This window comes from Rhipicephalus sanguineus, chromosome 1, assembly GCF_013339695.2.
Source record: "Rhipicephalus sanguineus isolate Rsan-2018 chromosome 1, BIME_Rsan_1.4, whole genome shotgun sequence".
Lineage (NCBI taxonomy): Eukaryota > Metazoa > Arthropoda > Arachnida > Ixodida > Ixodidae > Rhipicephalus > Rhipicephalus sanguineus.
In genome coordinates, this window is record NC_051176.1 from 191,249,569 (window position 1) to 191,268,143 (window position 18,575).

The 18,575-nt window shown below is 47.6% G+C and overlaps 1 protein-coding gene across 1 annotated transcript in view; it reads left to right on the plus strand.

Annotated features, from left to right (window-relative positions):
- LOC119404460 (aminopeptidase NAALADL1) overlaps nucleotides 1–18,575 on the plus strand; it is a 74,128-nt gene that overhangs the window by 32,409 nt on the left and 23,144 nt on the right. Inside the window, exons 7-10 of the mRNA XM_049412301.1 lie at nucleotides 5,485–5,575; nucleotides 8,018–8,104; nucleotides 10,093–10,202; nucleotides 11,453–11,719. Coding sequence (XP_049268258.1) covers nucleotides 5,485–5,575; nucleotides 8,018–8,104; nucleotides 10,093–10,202; nucleotides 11,453–11,719 — 555 coding nt within the window. The remainder of the gene's footprint in view (nucleotides 1–5,484; nucleotides 5,576–8,017; nucleotides 8,105–10,092; nucleotides 10,203–11,452; nucleotides 11,720–18,575) is intronic.

The following is an 18,575-nucleotide window of genomic DNA, read 5'->3' on the forward strand; positions in this document are numbered from 1 at the left end:
TCCGAAACGCGCTGGCAAAAGCGATGCGCTGCTGTCGCATTCATGTAAACGGGGTTTTAGAAGCTGGGCAGTTCTCGTGTGCGCATCGGGGCGCAGCGCTCTCACGTAAATGCATGTTAAATGACCTTTTGTTTTACGTCGCCTCGTCCCTGCCCGAGTCCTCTATGTGGATGTATCTTGTTCGAGCTCCTGTCGTGGCTTCTTTGTTTCACGCTACAACGTAACAGGTCCCTCGAAGGAGATTATGTACCGCTGAAGATTGCCTTTCTTGTTCCATCCCATTCCTTGGACGGCTCAATGCTGTTGCTTAGTGGCTACAGGGTTCTACGGCTCAGCACGAGGTCAAAGTTTCGACATCCAGCCACGGCTGTCGCAGTATATATATATATATATATCTATATCTTGCTTTGGATACACGTGTTGAAGATCTCAGGCGGTTCCCAGGTGGGACGCTGCTCAGATTATGTAAAAGAATAAGTTGGTTAGTTTCTTTATTGTTGAAAAAGAGATGATGCACTTGCCGTGCTAGCTAGCGCTATGTTGACACGAGGCAGAAGTCATGTTGCTGTCTCCCCTTATCACGGCGCTGTTAACCAGTGCTGGGCAGTATCGAAGATACAATGTATCTTCGATACTGTCTTATATACTCTCCGGGTATCTTGTATCTGTATTGCGATACTTCTCGCAAGACATGTGTCAGTATCTGTATTTCCGATATATTCAAGAATGTGTCGTGTATCTTAAGATATAAGACACTGCGATCGCACAACCACCGTGCGAAACAATAAACGTTGGTTGAAATCCGCTTCTCAAGCTGATACTGCTGCCACGAAACTAAAGGCATTAACATTATTTTGTGTTTCCGCCGGAGTTTTCCAACGAGGATAAGCGATGAGCTCTGACCTTCCCTATTGGTGGATCAGAGTCACGTGGTGGCGCTCGCGTCGTCTCGGCAAACAAGCGCGCGAAGGTTAAGGCCCAGCCTTGACCCTTTTGTTTTCTCGTTTTTTTTTTCTCTTTAGTTGTGTGAGTGTCATGGCACCTGGCACTTAGCCACTGTCCTGTGCCGCGTACTCCAATGCGTGCGGCGTCTTTCGCACACATTCTGATGCCGCTGTAGCGGCATTATCGAAGTTTCTCTTGCGTGGTCCTTCGTTGCGAAGTCTTCAGAATGCAAGAATGGGGGGTTGCTTTGCGTCTCGTGGCTGTCACCCATCGCGATTTGAAGGATATCGGAGATGTAAGTTTGACTTACATGCAATGATATTGACTTATATGCCAAGAAAATTCTAACAGATTCTAACACCACCGGTACTGATGCCGACCCTAACAGAGCAATCATTCACTTAACAGACTCTATCTTGGAGTACGTCTCTTCTTCATTTATTCAAAGAATTTTAAAATCATAATTTGACTGTTAGCACAAGTTCTTTCTTAGCTGTCCTGCTTTTCCATCCAATAGATTACCTACGTCTATTTCAGTCTCCTTACTGCAATATGTCTTTAACGTTTTTCCAAGGTAAGCTCTTTGCTTTATTCTTACTTTTAACTGGCTGCGTCATTTCTGCTACTCTTTAGAAACTTATATTCCACTTGAATTTACCGTTACGTAAAGGCGATGTTGAGAACAAACATGTAATACTCCGGGCGCGCCTGGAGTATACAGTAACAAAGATTCTGCTTACTACTAAGCAAAATAGCGAAACTGAGTGTGCATTATATAATAACGTAAATTATTAGGAGCCATCTCGAATATGTTAGCAAAGGCACTTGAGAAACATTGTTACACCAAACGCGCCGTTTTTCTCATAAGCGTGCCAAGGAGCTGTGTTACGCTATTTTCCATAGGCACTGTACTTAATTGTCATAGCTATTAGGGGTAACCCGCCGCAGTGGTCTAGTGGTTATGGTGCTTGACTGCTGACCCGAAGGTCGCGGCGGCGGCATTTCGATGGAGGGGATATGCCAGAGGCCCGTGTGCTCATATTTAGGCTTTAGAACCTTAGGTGCTCGAAGTTTCCGGAGCCTTCAATTACAGCGTCTCTCGTAATCATATCGTGGTTTCCGGACGTAAAACGCAATAGTTATTACTTCTTGGGGGTGCCGCCTGTATCGTGTTTCTATACTTACTCGTTGTGTTTGATACGGAACAGCTTTTCCATTTTACTTAGATATATTTGTTTTCCTTGTTTAGGCTTCCCTAAATTCTTTTACTCATACTAATCCCCAGGTAATCGGAGCTATTAGTGGCACTGTGTGAATAGCGGTGGTGTCCTGCGGCGCTTTGTGCAACTGTGCAATAAGTCCGAAACGTTTCTTCGCTGCACACCTTGTTGGCGACGTACACCTGTCCTGTGATACGTTATTGCGAAAACCGTAATGCTTTTACGGGCAAGGTAGGCTCCACAGCGGTATTTGCACCATCGTGCGGAGACTCGCCACAATACTCGCTTTACTCGTGGAACGTCACTCAAGGCCCCCATCTACGTCAAACCAGTGTCGACGTCGCGATGTGCTGCCAACTCAGATGAGCGCTCACGCTTACTTTAAAACCAAATTAAAATACCTCAAACGCAACGCTCGCCACTAATAATCGATCAGAAGTGCCCACGTATACAGGACAATCGAACACAAATATCTCGAGGTTTCAAGTTTGATGCCAGGGGTCCTTTAAATTCTAAAAATCACGCCATATCCACGGAATGAATGATAAGTGGGCGAAGCTCGAGAGGGGGAGATCATCGATAAACCGTAACTCTCCCGTGAAAGTTAGCCCATTTACATCATTAGAAAGACGTAAGACTGTGCGTATATTATACAAAATCAACTTTTATTTTGTTCTTGTTCGTTTGTTGTTTCGTTTCTTCGTTTGTTATTTTCATTTCGTCATTGTCGTGGCGTCTGGGTTGCGAGGTCCCTTCATTATGACGGCTTTATGGTCCGTGAAATGAAGCGAGAGAGGTTCTTGTACTTGGCTGCAGTGGGAAGTTTGCAAACACTAAGTCTATGCACGTCCCTCGGATCGTGGTAGGTTGCATATGGATACATCTGAGTGCGTATTTGGAAAGCATGTGCTGCACGATCCAGTCATTGGCAATGAGGTCCACGCTGAAGTCCCCAACCAGCACAAACGGACGGTTCTTGTACTTGTTGTCGTAGTCACGTAACGCAGCGTCCATAAATGACTTGACGTCCCCGATAGACAGGTTGGATGCGAGGTACACGGTCATGCCGGCGACTAGCAGACGGCGACTGAATCGGTGGAGCGGTGTTTCGACGCGTGGTGGCGATTCCGGGCTCGATTGTCGGCTCCGCGATGGAGTGCCGAGCATGAAGCTTACCCCGCACCTCCACCAGTGTAACGACGTGGGATCGACGAGGACACGGAGCACGACAAACAAACACGCTTTATCGATCAGAGAAAGAACTGCAACGTATTCTTCGTCCCTGCGCTGGGCCAAGAACAATCGCGCTGCTTCGTTGCCATCACCACTGGCACATACGCGCGGCATAGGCGGTCACGTACGAGCTAGGAGGGACAGATCCACGGCTTTAGGAGCTTCGCCCCTAAAAGAAACAATACAAGTTGAGAGAATAGAGCGTGTTCTGACATTTTTCTATGGTATACGTCATTAATCGATATGGGCCAGTTAGTCCATTTTCTGTGCAGCGGTGGTATGACTACATCGCAAAACTTGCCAAACGCCAGCAGCATATGAGCGTGCTGCGTGCTGCAGCGCTGATTTTCCTTCTAGACCGATCTCACCGCTATTTGCACTGCACCACCGCTGCCGCAGTGCATGCCGGTACATAAAGTACTCGGTACGTTCAGCTGCGTTCAGCTGCATCGGCGAGCTGCCTTGACGAGCTTTAGCGGCCGTATTTGGATGAATCGCGATGGTTGGGTTCACGTGCTGCGTGCTGGGTGCTACAGCAGAAGCCTGAAGCAAAAGGACTCAGATTTTATGTGTTTTCAAAGGATGTCAAGCTCCGACAGGAACGTGTGCGACAGTCAACGATGTCGGACAGAGCGGCCACTACGGCGCACTTTCAACGTGTTGTTCAACGTGTTCGTGAATTCAGTGTGATATAAGGCATGGCGGTTTGGCAGTGCCCTACTGCGTCATAACTAGCTTTCTGGACGACCGATGGGCCGATCAGCGACAGCAAAACTTCATGCGACGTGTGCTCGATCCCTTTGCCGGGGCGATCGCGCGAGCGGTGGCAGATTGGATACAACATGTTCTCCGGGCAAAACATGCCTAAAGCGACCTCTCACCAAAAGCATGACGACTTTCAAGTGTAATGCTTGAACGAGACCTGTGACACAAACCGAGCTTATAACTGCATACTGTGCGTGTACAGCTCGCACCATGGAGTGCACGGTGAAAACTCGGCCATGCCAGCATCGCAGCCAACGACGCCGCCGGGATTTCCCCATTCCTTTCAATATGCGATATTATAACGAACGCAACGTAAAGCGGCGACAGCGGTACCAAAGCTAAGCTTCTTATATGAGCTTGGGCGGCCCTTGACGTACCGTATACACTGCAGTTTCGAAGCGGTAGGCCCAGAGACGTTATCGGCGCCCAGCCACCCGCTGAGTCCGCCGCCGGTGGCCGGAGCGGACTACTACTCATCCGCCACGTGGTGTGCGACGCCAAAACCTCTACTGACTGATCCATCTCTTTTGAAGTAGCGAATATTTTGCGGTTACAAGATTTCCGTGACGTTAAACTTTTGTAAACGGCATGCGGCCAGTCGCCGTCCCGCGGACGCACTTCTAACCTGCTTCACGGCTACTCTTTCATATTCATTCACGTTTAACGCATCACTGTGATTGAAGTCCTGCGTTGATAACACAGTGTACATGGAAAGTGTTGCTTCGATGAAAAATAAACGCGAAAAGGCTTTTTTTTTCATCCCGTCAGTTTTTTTTTTCCCCCGTCTTCGTAGTCGCGAAGAGCCCTACGCTGTTTGGGCAAGTTATTTTCCGCATACTGTAACTTGTGTCGCTCGCGTGCTAACGTTCACCAAATAAGATTTTTGCTCTCATGACAACAGGAACGTGATTTCTCGTTTGTTTTTTTTATTACTAATATGTATTCAGCGAAGCGACACAAGCGCATCAACACGCCGAGACGCCCTGGCCACATGTAAGCAGTGTCGACTCTGCTTTTTTTCTTAACGCTAGGATATGCTGTGTAACCTGAAATAAAATTACATGCATTGGAAGTCCGCACACAGTCTCCCACCGCGTTCAATCGTCTTGCGTGTTGAGGATTCGTGCCAAACCCCAATATACCTGAAGCACGCAGCAAGCAGCCGCACCAGCAGCGCTCAGAGTACTCCAACTAAGATGGCGGCAGTGCCGCTGTCAGAAACTCGCGTATGCGTAGATAGATCTGGTGAGATCGGTCTATTAGCAAAATACAATGATACGCAATTTCTTATAAGAAACCCCCTCGGCTTTTTCTTTTACAGATGCACTCTATCGCACCATGGTCGACGATGCCGAGATGACGCTGACTATTGCACAGCCGATCAGCTACGACGATGCAAGAAGCATCCTGAAGTGAGTCACTGTTAATAACGTAATGTTAGCAAGGGCCGATTTCAATTACATTATAAAAGCCATACTACGCGATCTTCGACTTGTTCGCACACGAAAGACAAAAGTGTTGCCTTCGTTTAAAGAATATCAAAATGACTGAGATTTAGCAGACACCTCATGCGTTTAATTGTGATTTCGGATAGGTTAAATAAAAATTGAGACATTGTCAATAAAAATTCTTGCATGTAGGTATTTACTGAGGAATGCAACTTTTAACAGCGGAGCTGTTAAAGCCGGCCGCGAGGTGTGATCCGTGGACTGGAAAAACCTCGCCGAGCGATGACGTCACTGCGCGTCGCCATGGCAACCGGGCGCAGCCAATGAATACCCAATAAATCATAAAAATTGTTTATTTGCACGTTCCGGGCTGGGTCAAAGAACCGACGAGGAAGAAGAGCGCGAGAGCACGAGCGGCGGGGACGCTGAGAACTGAAGGCAGAGCGCTTCCAAACGCAGCTCAAATAAAAGTATATTTTACCTTGTGTTTTTATGACGGAGTTGAGTCTGATCGCAGTGTCTGGAACGCCATCGTTTAAACAAAATGATGCGAAATGCATGCTTATGCTCGCTTGAGCTTGGATATACGCGTTTAATACCGATCGATAGCCAATCGATAACTAACCGATACCGATTACGACCTCGACGAAGCCAGATGAGCATTACTTGAACTATTTGGACTTCATCGGGCCAATCCATACCGATCGATAACCAATCAATACCGATCGATATGCAAAACTAACGGAACACGATACCGACATAGCATAGTCATAAATAGTATAGCATAGCAAATAGTGGGAAAGGGAAGTGAGGTTGAGAAGGGAAAGGAAGAGGGGAACGCCACCAGCTCCACTCTTTCCTCAGTCTTCGCACCACCAGTGCGTAGCTGCCCCAAATTTTGTAAACATTTATAAAGGCTTGACCCATAAATTTCTTGAATGTTTAGAGATAGAGTATGAATTCTGTTATTTGCTAACGGTACTCGCTCATATGCGTAGCGTGCGGTATTCAAAGGTCTGGCTTGACTGTCTTGCAATGCAACACTAGCTATGCAGTTTCCGAGAAGGACCGACACCTACACACTGAAAACGCCTGTCTCGGAAAAACTCGCTAAACCGCTGTGCGTATACGACACAGAGTGGCATCACGTGAGCGATCACGTGATGCTACGTCATTCGGCTTGGTCCACTCTTATGTGTGACAGCCTTCCTCTTCACTGTGTGGAATCCTTGGTGCCGTAGATACGCAATTTAATTTTTTTTCACTACGTAGATCGCACCTTAGCCATGATTACACGAATACATGAACACCTTAATATTTGCTGCAGTGACAGCTCCCATAACTCTCCATTACCAAAATTTGAAAAAAAAAAAGCGGTAGGTAAGAGAGTGTTATGTGCTTTATGTTTGCAAGTAGTAGTTCAAGATTACAGACTGACGTCGATTAGAGGTAACGATCAACGGGTGATGTCGGACAGTTACTGAGGGGTTCTCAAGATCACGTGGTTTTTCTCTGCGTCTTGGAGTCTGGGGCTTACAGTTGCACAGTAATTGAGCTAATATAATGAAATAGCCACTGTAGTTAGCCGATTTTTATTTCCCGAGCGTGCTACAGGTTAGCTCTCGCACTCAGTACAGACTACACAATAAGTCAATAACGAAGTCAGTGAAGTGGGCTTCGCCTCACAAAGCCTGTTATTGTGGAGAAGCCAGCTTTGGTGTAGGCGTACGTTGGAGGGCTCGGTCATGCATTCGTGCGTAGACGAACTTTTGAAGGGCGTAGTGCGCCTCACTCTTCCAAAATCGTGATTTTTCTCTCACTGTTACTTCAACGGAGCCCTATATTCCTCATGCGCGGCCGTGGAGGAAGAAATAAACTAGGAGAAAACATTACGTCACGCAGCCAGCCTTGGCAAGCGAACGCTCCGTGAAACCTCAGTGTCGGTCCGACACATGTTTTCTTAGACGAAGCGTAATGACCGAGTGTTTGCGTGTCTGCGATGCCGTATCTTTGCTTGCACTGAACGCGCGCTCTGTCGTGGGGATCACGTGTCTGGCCGATACTCTTTTTTTTCTTTTACTTCAATGATTTTGCGCGACGCTCCCTCTTAATTTTTCCTTCCTCCGTGCTCGCGGCAGTGCTATTTGGTCAGGGTGCTTTCACGGACATTTCACGGGCGAATTTGTGCAGGTGCGGAGAAATGTAATTCATAGCAACAGATAAGCGCTGCGAGGAAAAGAGAATGCGGGGCACAAACAGCGCCACGTTTATTTTCCTCGTGCCCCGTCTTCTCGCTCTGTGCCCGTCTGTCGCTCTGCCCACGGATTCAAGGTGTGTGGAGGGCGCCTCGTGCCTGCCCCGAAAGTCGTGCTCATGGAGTGCTCATCCCTGTCTTTCTTCTCGCAGGGAACTAGACGGGACGCCGTGCCCAGACAGCTGGGATCCCATGCTCGGAATCCCATGCTTCGTCAATGCTACTAAGCCTGATGTCGAGTGAGTTTTTCACGGGCGTTGCTCCTATATTCAGCACTCCGAAGCTGTAGCCTTACCGAAGCAGGAATATATACGTGTTGGTACGGTTTTATGTTGGAAATAGAGCGCGATACAGATATTCTTGTAAACGAGGGTCGCTTGTGTCGTGCTTTCTACTCTTCTGTCTTCGTCTCTGTTTCGAGCTATTTTTCAAAAATGATGCTGTAGCTTGGTCGGTTACAACGGGCGACATTTATTATGTGCCTCTTTAAACAGCAAACTCAAAATGTCAGCGCCTGTGCACTCCTGCGCCTTTCATACTTCAGTGAAAAAAAAAAAAAACAGTCAGTTCCACGCCTTGAAAACCATCGGACAGCGAAGATGTCGCCCCTTTCGTCATGTTTTGCTCCCATGTTTCGGCAGAGTTTTCACAGAGTTTTTTTTTGTTGTTGTTTCTTTGTTCTTCAGGTTAGCCATGTAGATTCCGCGCGACGATATGCTCATTAACGGTCGCGCTTCAACGCTACGGGAGCGTTCCAGTGCGGCCGTTGCCCGTTCCATCCGCCCGCTCGCCCAAACCGCGTGTTAGTATCACGGCTGCGCTGGAACGCAACCAGCGTTGCAAGTGCTACTGCTGTGCAGGACATGCATGACCACGCTGGTAACGTTCCACCGCGGCCGCAACTCTCGTGATGTCGTGTGCGTCAGCAGACGATTCTGCACTGCGCGCGTCGCACGCGCGGAGTAAGATATACAGGAGCGCCGACTCCTCTCCAGTTGACCAACCTTCCGCAAAAGCTGTTCGTTCTCCTCTCGCCCCCTCTTCCCATCCGAGCGAGCATCTCTCTCGCCATGAACTCTCGGCGAGGCGCAGCCCTTTCCTGCTGAGCCTCACTCTCGCCCCTCAGGTCACGTGACCTGCGTGACGACTACTACTACTACTACTACTACTACTACTACTACTACTACTACTACTACTACTACTACTACTACTACTACTACTACAACTACTACTACTACTGCCACCTCTACGACGACGACACAGAGTAGACTAAGAGAGCTTCGCTGTAAAAAGAAAAAAAAAGGGGGGGAGGGGGGCATTTGCCAGGTTCTGATTGTTTCTATGCATCTTCTTATCCTATATGAACATATTTGTTTACGCGACAATTTTCTGTTTTACACGATAATGACATCTGCGAATTGAAGTGGCTAGATCATTTTTCTAACCCGTGAACTATACCTATACTTCGATATCGATGATAGTTCTGCTAACATATTTTCTAGTTATACAATGTTCAAATTCTGGGCTCTAAGAATGAACAAGGGAAATTAAATATTTTACAGTCGAGTCAGCAAAAATCGTCGTTGCTGTGAGAACTTGAATTGCGCTTGGGACGAGGCACCATAGCAGAAGTAGGCAGACGAACAACTGATTTATTGAAATCACACAAGCTTGCCTCGTGGAACAATGGGTGTGCGCAATAACAGTCATGACCGCGTGGCCATAGTACGCTCCCACACCAAGGCCCCTGTCTACTCAAGAAAATCGAGCTCTTTTTTGGGTAGAGTTGGGGGGGGGGGGGGCTTGGTGGGGGAGTGTACTATCGTAACGCGGTCATGACTGTTATTGCACACGCCCATTGTTCCAGGAGGCAAGCTTGTGTGATTTCAATAAATCAGTTGTTCGTCTGCCTACTTCTGCTATGGTGCCTCGTCCCAAGCGCAGTTCAAGTTCTTTTAATAATAAGCCCCCAACACACTCTCCCTGAGCAAACCATCGAAAGCAAAATTATGATGCTATTCGCAATTCATTCGTATTAAACGAGACAATTTTTTTAGCTAAACTGCTGCGGAGGTGATGTTGTGGCGGCTCACTTCTTAGGTATGTGTACGGCTCAGCGGCTCTTTTGTTCTGCAATTCTGTGAGCCTAGTGTTCCCAGAAATTCGACCGCGCGAGGAAGCAGGCCGAGCGAATAAATCATTATTGTCCCGATTCCTCGCCGACCAGCTTCGTAACAGAAACATTCACGTTCAGATTGCAGGTGATGGTACACAACGAGATGATCTTCCGACCCATCCTCAATGTTATTGGCATTATCAGAGGCAAAGTGGAACCAGGTACGTGGAGCACCTGCGAAGTCTCATTTGTCTCAGTTGAACGGCTAACGAATCTGTCCAGAGATAAGCGCCGTGAGGCCGTCCCAACGAACCGCATTCTTTATTCGCAGCTACCATCATGTTACTGCCGTTCGAAAAGCAGAATGAGAAGATTACAATGAGCAGTTTTAGTCATTGGCTATAGTTTGATTCGCGTATCTGAGAATAATATGCAATACAAGTGGGATAGTGTATGCATCACTTCTACCGTCACTTCATTCTGTTGACCAGGCGCATGTACTACATGGTCAGCACAGAAATGGAATGCACTGCGAATGTATACTACTCGGTTTTATCACTAATCTGTACCCACAGTGGTGGCTTAGCGGCTGTAGTTTTTCTTTTTTGCTAGGCCATACGCAGCGGATGGAACGGGTTTCGATCGTATGTTAATGTGGGCCATATGCAAAAATTAAAAAAAAAAGCCATTGTGCTTAGATTTGATTTGCGGGGTCTGTCTCACGCTCGAGGAACAAAACGCACACAGTTCACACCGTAGTGTCACGAACACACGGGTATTTGTTAGCAGCTTGTACACAACGGTGAGCCCGCCAGCCGAATTTTACATTTAACTATGCAGTAACCCGATAAATAGCACGCTGGAATGCCAATATAACACACATACGCACGCACACACGCGCGCACACACACGATAACACGAATGCGTCGTCGACGACGTTCGACTCACTCCGTGAGACCGAGCCGCGGAATCGGCCAGGGCGGCGCCACAGCGACAACAGCTCCATCCCTCGCACGGCGGCGAGGCGACCCCGCTGACTATGCCACAGGACGCGCGGGGGCCCATGAGGCGAAAGCGACTTTACAGAAGGCGCAAGCAGCCCCACAGACTGCACGTTAAAGCATATATAAACCAGTTTATAGCGCATGAGCACTGCAGTGTAAGAACTAGGAGGAACCGTGAGTTCACACGTTATGGAGTATTCTTTTATAGCGCCACACGAATCCCGCTGTCATTCGACGTAGCCGCTCATATTTCTCCCTTCACACCACCCCAAGCACAAAGACATGAAAGCGCGTGCACGAAATTGAAGCTCACTGCGAAAAAGAAAAAAAAAGAAAACAAGTAAGTGACTGTAAGTGATGGAGGCTGCGGTGGCGGTCCTTCGGCATGTTTCACTGACTTAATCCACCTGCCAGTTTTTGCGGTGAAAGAGCCGTGTCCAATGTGCTCTGGTTTGTGTTCGCCGCAGATCGGTTTGTGATGATAGGAAGCCAGACTCACGACGACACACGCGGCTCGGCGCACCCACTTTTGTCGGTGACCGAGTTGCTGGTGCAGAGCAAGGTGTTCTGCCACATGCACAAGCACCATCGCTGGACGCCCCGGCGAAGCCTGATGTTCGCGCTCTTCTACAGCGAAGAGGGAAGCCTCATGGGCTCCACCGAATGGGTCGAGGAGCACATGGCCGCGCTGCAGGGCAGCGGCGTCCTCTTCATCACCGGCGGCTTGCTCAGCGGTAGGTCGAAACATGGCGGAAGAGAAGCTGGACTGCGGCTCTCTTTCGAGTGCGTTCGCTTCCGCGATGGCAGAACTTTGTCAAAGAGAAACGGCCCGAATAGGGCGAGTAAATAGAGGCCTATAGTAGCTACCACAAGTTTATTATGCGCTTGTCTCTCATGTTATGTCCTCCCGCATGCGTCTGTCACAATTCAGATGAGTAGCGACGTGCCAGGAGGCAGTGAGGAGTAATAGCTGAGGGAAAATATGAACGGCTACAAGCACGAATCACATGCGGCTGCGGAAGGCAACCACCTTTGCAGCATCTTATAAGCCAGAACTTGAGCTCGTTGTGTCATTGTATAAATACAAATGTAGGCATTTCCTTTTTTTTTCTGTCATCGTCACCAATTCCTGATATCTCCTTCGCTCGGGTAAAAGCTTAAACGTGGCTAAGATCGACTTTTCAGCTCTGTCCTGTAAATAAATTAGTTCGCATTTTCAGAAATGCATGAACGTGGAATCGTATGGTTTCGAACAGGCGATTGGCCTGTCAGTGCAGGGGGAGTGCACCAACAGAGAGAGAGAGAAAAAGAAAACTGACTAAAATTAGATTTATGTTCCAATGCCTTGAGTGTTATATGTGCTTCGACTGAGCGAGCGTAGTTCGACGTATATATACCGTTCGTTCATACAATTTGCCTGTATTAAAGGGGCCATGACACCCTATTTTGGATCATAATCTGTGTTATATGGGTTAACCTCTGTGCATTCACAAACAAGCCGACGAAATTTTAGCGTATTTAGTCGAGCACTTAATTCATAATTGAATATTTTACCAACACATGAGCGACCTGAGTCGGGCAACACTGGCGCACTCGCGAGCCGTGATGTAACAACCTGCTTGCTGTGCGAGCTTCTGCATTCAGGATAAAATTTTTGTTCCGTGCTCAGCTGCGCGTGCAATCGAGCTATTTCAAGTTTGATCAGCTTGGCAGTGAAATTGAAAGATTTGCAACGCCTGAAACTTTGATAGAAGACGACGGCTGCGCTGCATGCAGCACATGACGTCACACACGCCATGGCAAAGTGGCGGGGTTTATATCCGGCGACTTCCATAGCATGTTTTGCATTGAAGTATTCTTTCACTGTCCATTTTTAATATATATGTATAGGCACAATATACTCTTTACTTCTATTTTTCGCTGGAAACCGCAAATTCTTGGGTGAATGTGCCATGGCCCCTTTAACATGCACTGAGTCAGATTTGGCTGATGACAACTTTCGGGTACACTTGCGTCTAAAGATTGGGGGATGCGTGAATTCACGAAGGTTTGCGTTTGTAAGTGATCTTTGGCACTAGCCAGCCGTCTTCGCTAATGGACTGACCAGCGTCACGACTGGATGGCCATATTAGAATTTATTGAGGGGCTAGTTAGTTCATTCGACTGGATGGCCACATAAGAAGAGAAAACACAGGAAGATCGAGCGCAGACTACCAACTTGTTTATCTACTGCGACGTATGGGCGTTACAAAATATAGCATTACAAGACAGCCCGAATGCGCAGGCGCATTCGAATTAGTAGATAGTCTTCATTGCGTCCTCGGAGAACCTTCTAACACAACTCATTAATAAATAAAGAAGACATTTATTCACTCGTAGATTGATATAGACAGGTTACATACATACGCAGGCGCTATCCATTCGCTTGATAAAAAAAGCCAGGCGTAACTTGCACTAGTGGCGCAAGGCTAAAGGCACAGCGGAGCTAGCGGAGCTGATCGGGTCCTAGCTGGTCCTGGCCATCTGAAGTGATGCTAAATAATGCCAAGTTATACGAAGTGATGCCAAGTGATGCTAAGTTATACGAAGTTCCAGTCGAGTCCAGGACAGTCGCCTCTCGCCGTTTCGGCCGCTCTACGTCGTGGACGCCCAAAACGGCGAGAGCAGAAGCCACGACGTAGTACTACATAGCGTCTGCTCCATATCGCTTGGCAGTGCGCCGCGATTCCCGGTAAGCGGCTTCCTCATCGGCAGAGCGAACCACCTTCGGTCTCCCCATGTCTGCGTCTGGCGCGCCACCACCACGCGCCGGCTTTACACGCATGCGCAGTTGGCCGTGACGTCACGTCTGGTGCGACCGAGTGGTTGCGCGCGTTGTCCAGACAGGTGGGCTGGTGGCGGAGCCGTGTATGGGCTAGCGAAGCAGGTGCACAGCTATGCAAGTGGTTGCTAGGCAACGCACGGTGACGTCATCGCGGCGCAGAGTTTTTTTGTTCGCGTTGGACAGATTACGGTCGGCTTAAACAGCTCCACTGTTAAAAAGTGCATCCAAAACCTCTCGGGCTCGTGCGTTCTTGCTCCTTTATAGTATCTTGGCAAGATGAAATTGTGCCGCCTCGCAGTTGCCGCCAGCGCGATGAGCGGAAAAATTGGTCATTTCATTATTTTTTATAGTCAGCTGATGTTCCTGTGCGCGGTCGTTTAGCAGCGCCCCGTGTGCCCTGCGTATACACACGAGTTAGCAGGATCTCATACAGCATTCCCACAGTGCCGTGTATACATGCTGCTTTTCATGCTTTTTTCACCAGCCGCTGGCGCGTTCATCACGTAAAACACACGAACACAACCGCGCAAGTCTATTCGGTACCAAAAACGCCATGTTTATGCGGTGGTGGTTCGCAACGTTATTTGTTATGCGCAACCCTGTGCAAGGACAGAGTACCACTTGTGGTTTCTTTTTTTCTACACCAGACGCCTGGCTCCTTCGGCGGCTGCTTTTGCGAGCACCCTTCAGGACAGTCTCGAATACCGCTGCAAGCACCGACTACGGGAATCCACCTGACTTTAATCTTTCAATCTGATTTAGGAAGCTGGCCATATCTTTCTTACCGTGGCGTAGCCAGGGGGTGGCACACCGAGCACGTGCCCCTCCAGGAATTTCTTTCTGCTATGGGACACAGAGCACAACGTAACACTCGACCACACTTGCCTGCCCGGCCCCCACTTTAAACACTTTAGATAAAAAACGTGCACCCTCCGAAACAAACTTGTGTCTACTCCACTGTTTTCTTACCAACAGTTCTAGCGTAAACATTTTCTAGCGTATGAACGAGGTGCCCGTATTAGCACTTGTCTCATAGGTTGCGTCTTTCTTATCGAAGCACGAAACAGCGTTGAGAACCTATAGGTGATCCGCATAGGCGTGCGCAGGGTTCCCCATCAGGGGGGGTGGGGGGTGGGGGGTGGCGGCGAAGGTTCATCGCAGCGCCCCCCCCCCCCCTCTACTAAGTCAATGTACCGACAACCACTCAGAACACGAATTGAGATCACCCCACTAATAGTATAGTGTACTAGAATATAGTGTACCATATTCTAGTACACTATACTAATAGAAGGATTGTGTATTGTATTGTCTCAAATGAACCCTATTTTTCTCATTAAACGCGGATTTATATTTTTATTTCTTCACTCAAAATTACTTTTAGTGCCCCTGGTGGCAAAAAAAATGAACGTGCACATGTACCTATCACGTGACCTTTTACTGGTATACGCGTTTCTATACTATGTAATTATGGATTACCTCCGGCGACGCGTTGCCGGAACTAATCGCGCCGGCCACGAGCGCCTAGCTCGCGAGGCGGTGAGGAGATCCCACGTGATGATGAGCGTTCGGAAATCTACCTGCGTTTTATATTCCAAAATGGTCAAAAATGTCAATATGGAGATGGTTAACCACAGTTTCACCCAACGTTTTTAGATTGCTTTCAGTGGGCAAAGAGCGCGGCCTTCCAGTGGCACGGAGCGGCTCGACGCGATCGCCAACCAGGCGGGGGCGCTGCGGTCGCGTTAGGATTAGTGTGCCTCGATGTGTGCGCCCTCCTTAGGGTGTTGCCGTTCTTTGAAGGGGCTGATGCCGCCGCGACGCCATTTTTTGCCCCGCGTCTCGCGCCTCTCAGCGCAGCCGCCTTAGAGCGGTGAGACGTCGGCAGGACGCCGTGAGCTCGAATATGGCAGCCACGCCGCAGTAGACGCCGCAGATGTCCTCAACCTAAAGCGGACAAAACGCGCATTAAAGCACCCTAGTTAGGATTGGTCTCGGCGCGTCGTCTGCTACTGCGCTACTGATTGAAAGGGGTCGACAAGCGACTACCACAACGATTAACTCGATGTGGTAGTCGCTCTCATTTCACTTGGCTTGAGTGAAACGTGCGTTTTAGTCGTATCTCAGCATTATAACAAGAAACAAGCAGCATGTAAGACAGGGCATGGAACAAAATAAGTTAAAGAAAAGGCAAACACTGCACAGTGCACTTACCTTCATTCCGTTTCCCGTTGTAACCGGCATTAATCTTTCACCAGTATATCCGCAAGTCACCTTAGTCTCCCGTAACGCTCATATTCCAACCTCACCTGAATACGCATTACGCCGGCTGCTGAAAAGCCTACCAAATAAAAAACCAGCAAGAAAGCTACAAAAACACGTCTTGTAATTTTCATTCGATTTCGTGAAACATAATGACAGGGTACATTACTTGCAGTGACGTATTTACGGGGTGTATGCGAGTATTCGAAAATTTCCATATTCAAATGAAACAGTGCCTTCTTCGATTCTATCATCGAATCGAATAGCCGTCATTTGTAAGCCCGAATATTTTATGAATATTTCAAGCTGTCAACTGCAACGAAGTAAGGCCAAAATTGGCGCTAAAGTACAACTGTCATTCCAGTGCGTTCCTCCCGCCATACGCCTACAAATGCTGGGTACCTATAGCATGCGCCCATTCTAATACGTATCGACCTTCTTTTACAGCAAAGCTGTTTATGAGTATGGGCGAAACCTAAATTTTCAACATGAATTTGTGGCAATATATATACGTTCATGTATTCATGTACCCACTCACACGTTTTAAGACCTTTTAGTATAATAAATAAATAAATAAATAAATAAATAAATAAATAAATAAATAAATAAATAAATAAATAAATAAATAAATAAATAAAATATATGAATACGAGGACGTGAACATGAATTTACATTTGTTCTAAGAACGGCTGTTTCATATTCATGATTCATTCAAAAAGTATACCATAGGCAATTCTATTCGTTTCTGTCACTATTCAATTCGGCCTCAAAAACAACTATTCGCACACCCCGTGGTCGCTACGTCTGTTCAAGCTGCTTACGACGATGGAACTGTGCGAAAAGCCTTCATATTAGCTTTAATTTATTTTTTGCGGATGCTACCTTTTCTGAAGATAGGCTTTGCAAGCTTCTTTGGCAGCAAAATGCATTCTTAACACAGCGTATGAGTGAAGAAGCTCTGCAGCGAAGGTGGTCCACCTCGGTGGTGCAGTGGTTACGGTGCTCGACTGTTGACCCGAAGGTCACGGGTTTGATCCCAGCCGCGGCGGTCGCATTTTGATGGATGTACTAGAGGAGCGTGTACTGTGCGATGTCAGTGCACGTTAAACACCCGATGGTCTAAATTTCCGGAGGCAATACAATAGCGTGCTTCATAATCATATCGATCGTGCTTTTGGCACGTAAATAGCCCAGATATTATTGCAGCAGTAGTGTCCTTGTGCACGGGACAACCGACACTTGTCACATCACAGTCCCGAAGTGCGCCAAGAATGGTTCAAAAAGTGTCGAAACAGACCCGGTTCCTTTCCAGCTATACTGAACACTTCGCGGTATCTACTCAAATACGTATGCACGATTACTGCAAAACGCCCATGCCTTGGTGGAACGCGTGAAACCTCAGAATACATGAGTGATTAACGCGCGGACACCAACAGCGCAGCAAAAGCACGCGGCTGAAGCAAGCGTCCCTCTGTTTTTCAAAGGTAGCTCAAACCATTGCACAAAAAGGAAAGGGAAAATGTCCTTCCCGCCCTCTGCGTTCTCCTCTGTTCTTCGCCCTTTTGTGCTCTCCTATTGGACCAGGCCCGACACGTGACCAGCTATCCCCGATGACCCCTCCGCCTATTGCGCTATCGCCGGAAAACGACGCCATTATTGGGCGTATAAACACCGCCGCACGTGCCCGCTGTACGTGAGCGCAGGCTTCCTATTGCTTTTTACAGTTTGCAAGACGCCGTCGGCTGTAGCCAGATGGCAACTTGTTGCGCTGTTCGGCTGCTCGAACAGCATTGCCAAGGGTGACAAGCTTTTTTTCTGTTCCTCGTGGAAAGGAAAACCTCACACGGCGATCGATATGGGGGTTAGAATTTCGTAGTTCGTTTAGGACCTCCACTCTGCCCTTGTTTTTACGATCCAATGCTGAAGCAGAGAGCAAACGACTCGCTTCAAGAAAGTCTGGTAGCAGGAGCATTGCAATGAGGGATGACTTTACAAACGTGCAATAATTTTGTTTCGTTTTAGCCTATCTTATGTATATACTAAAAGATGTGCAAGGAGGTAATGTGAAATGACTGCTTTATTTTAATGTGTATTTTTTATGTATCAGCAATTCAGAAAAGCTGTTTCTACCTCTTTTACGTTATTATTATGCAACGCGCAATGATTCTTCTGTCTCGATGTTTTTTTTCTTATTATGTATTTAGTCGTTAATATGAAGGAGTGTCCTTACTTTTATATAAACGCTTACAAATGTGCGATGATGTAATGCGCAATGATTGTTTTGTTTCAATGTTTTATCTTATGTGGAAATTTGTCAACGAGAAAGAGCGCTTTTGATTCGCTACAATAATTGTGTTTTCTTTGTTTCAAATAGCTATAAATGGGTGATTGATGGTAATTAAGAACAGTTGTTTTGCATCTGGAGGCTTCATTACTGAGGGAGGGACCGCTGTTCTCACCCAGTTAGTGACGAACGCGGTAAGGTGCGTTCATGAGCTTACCGTTAG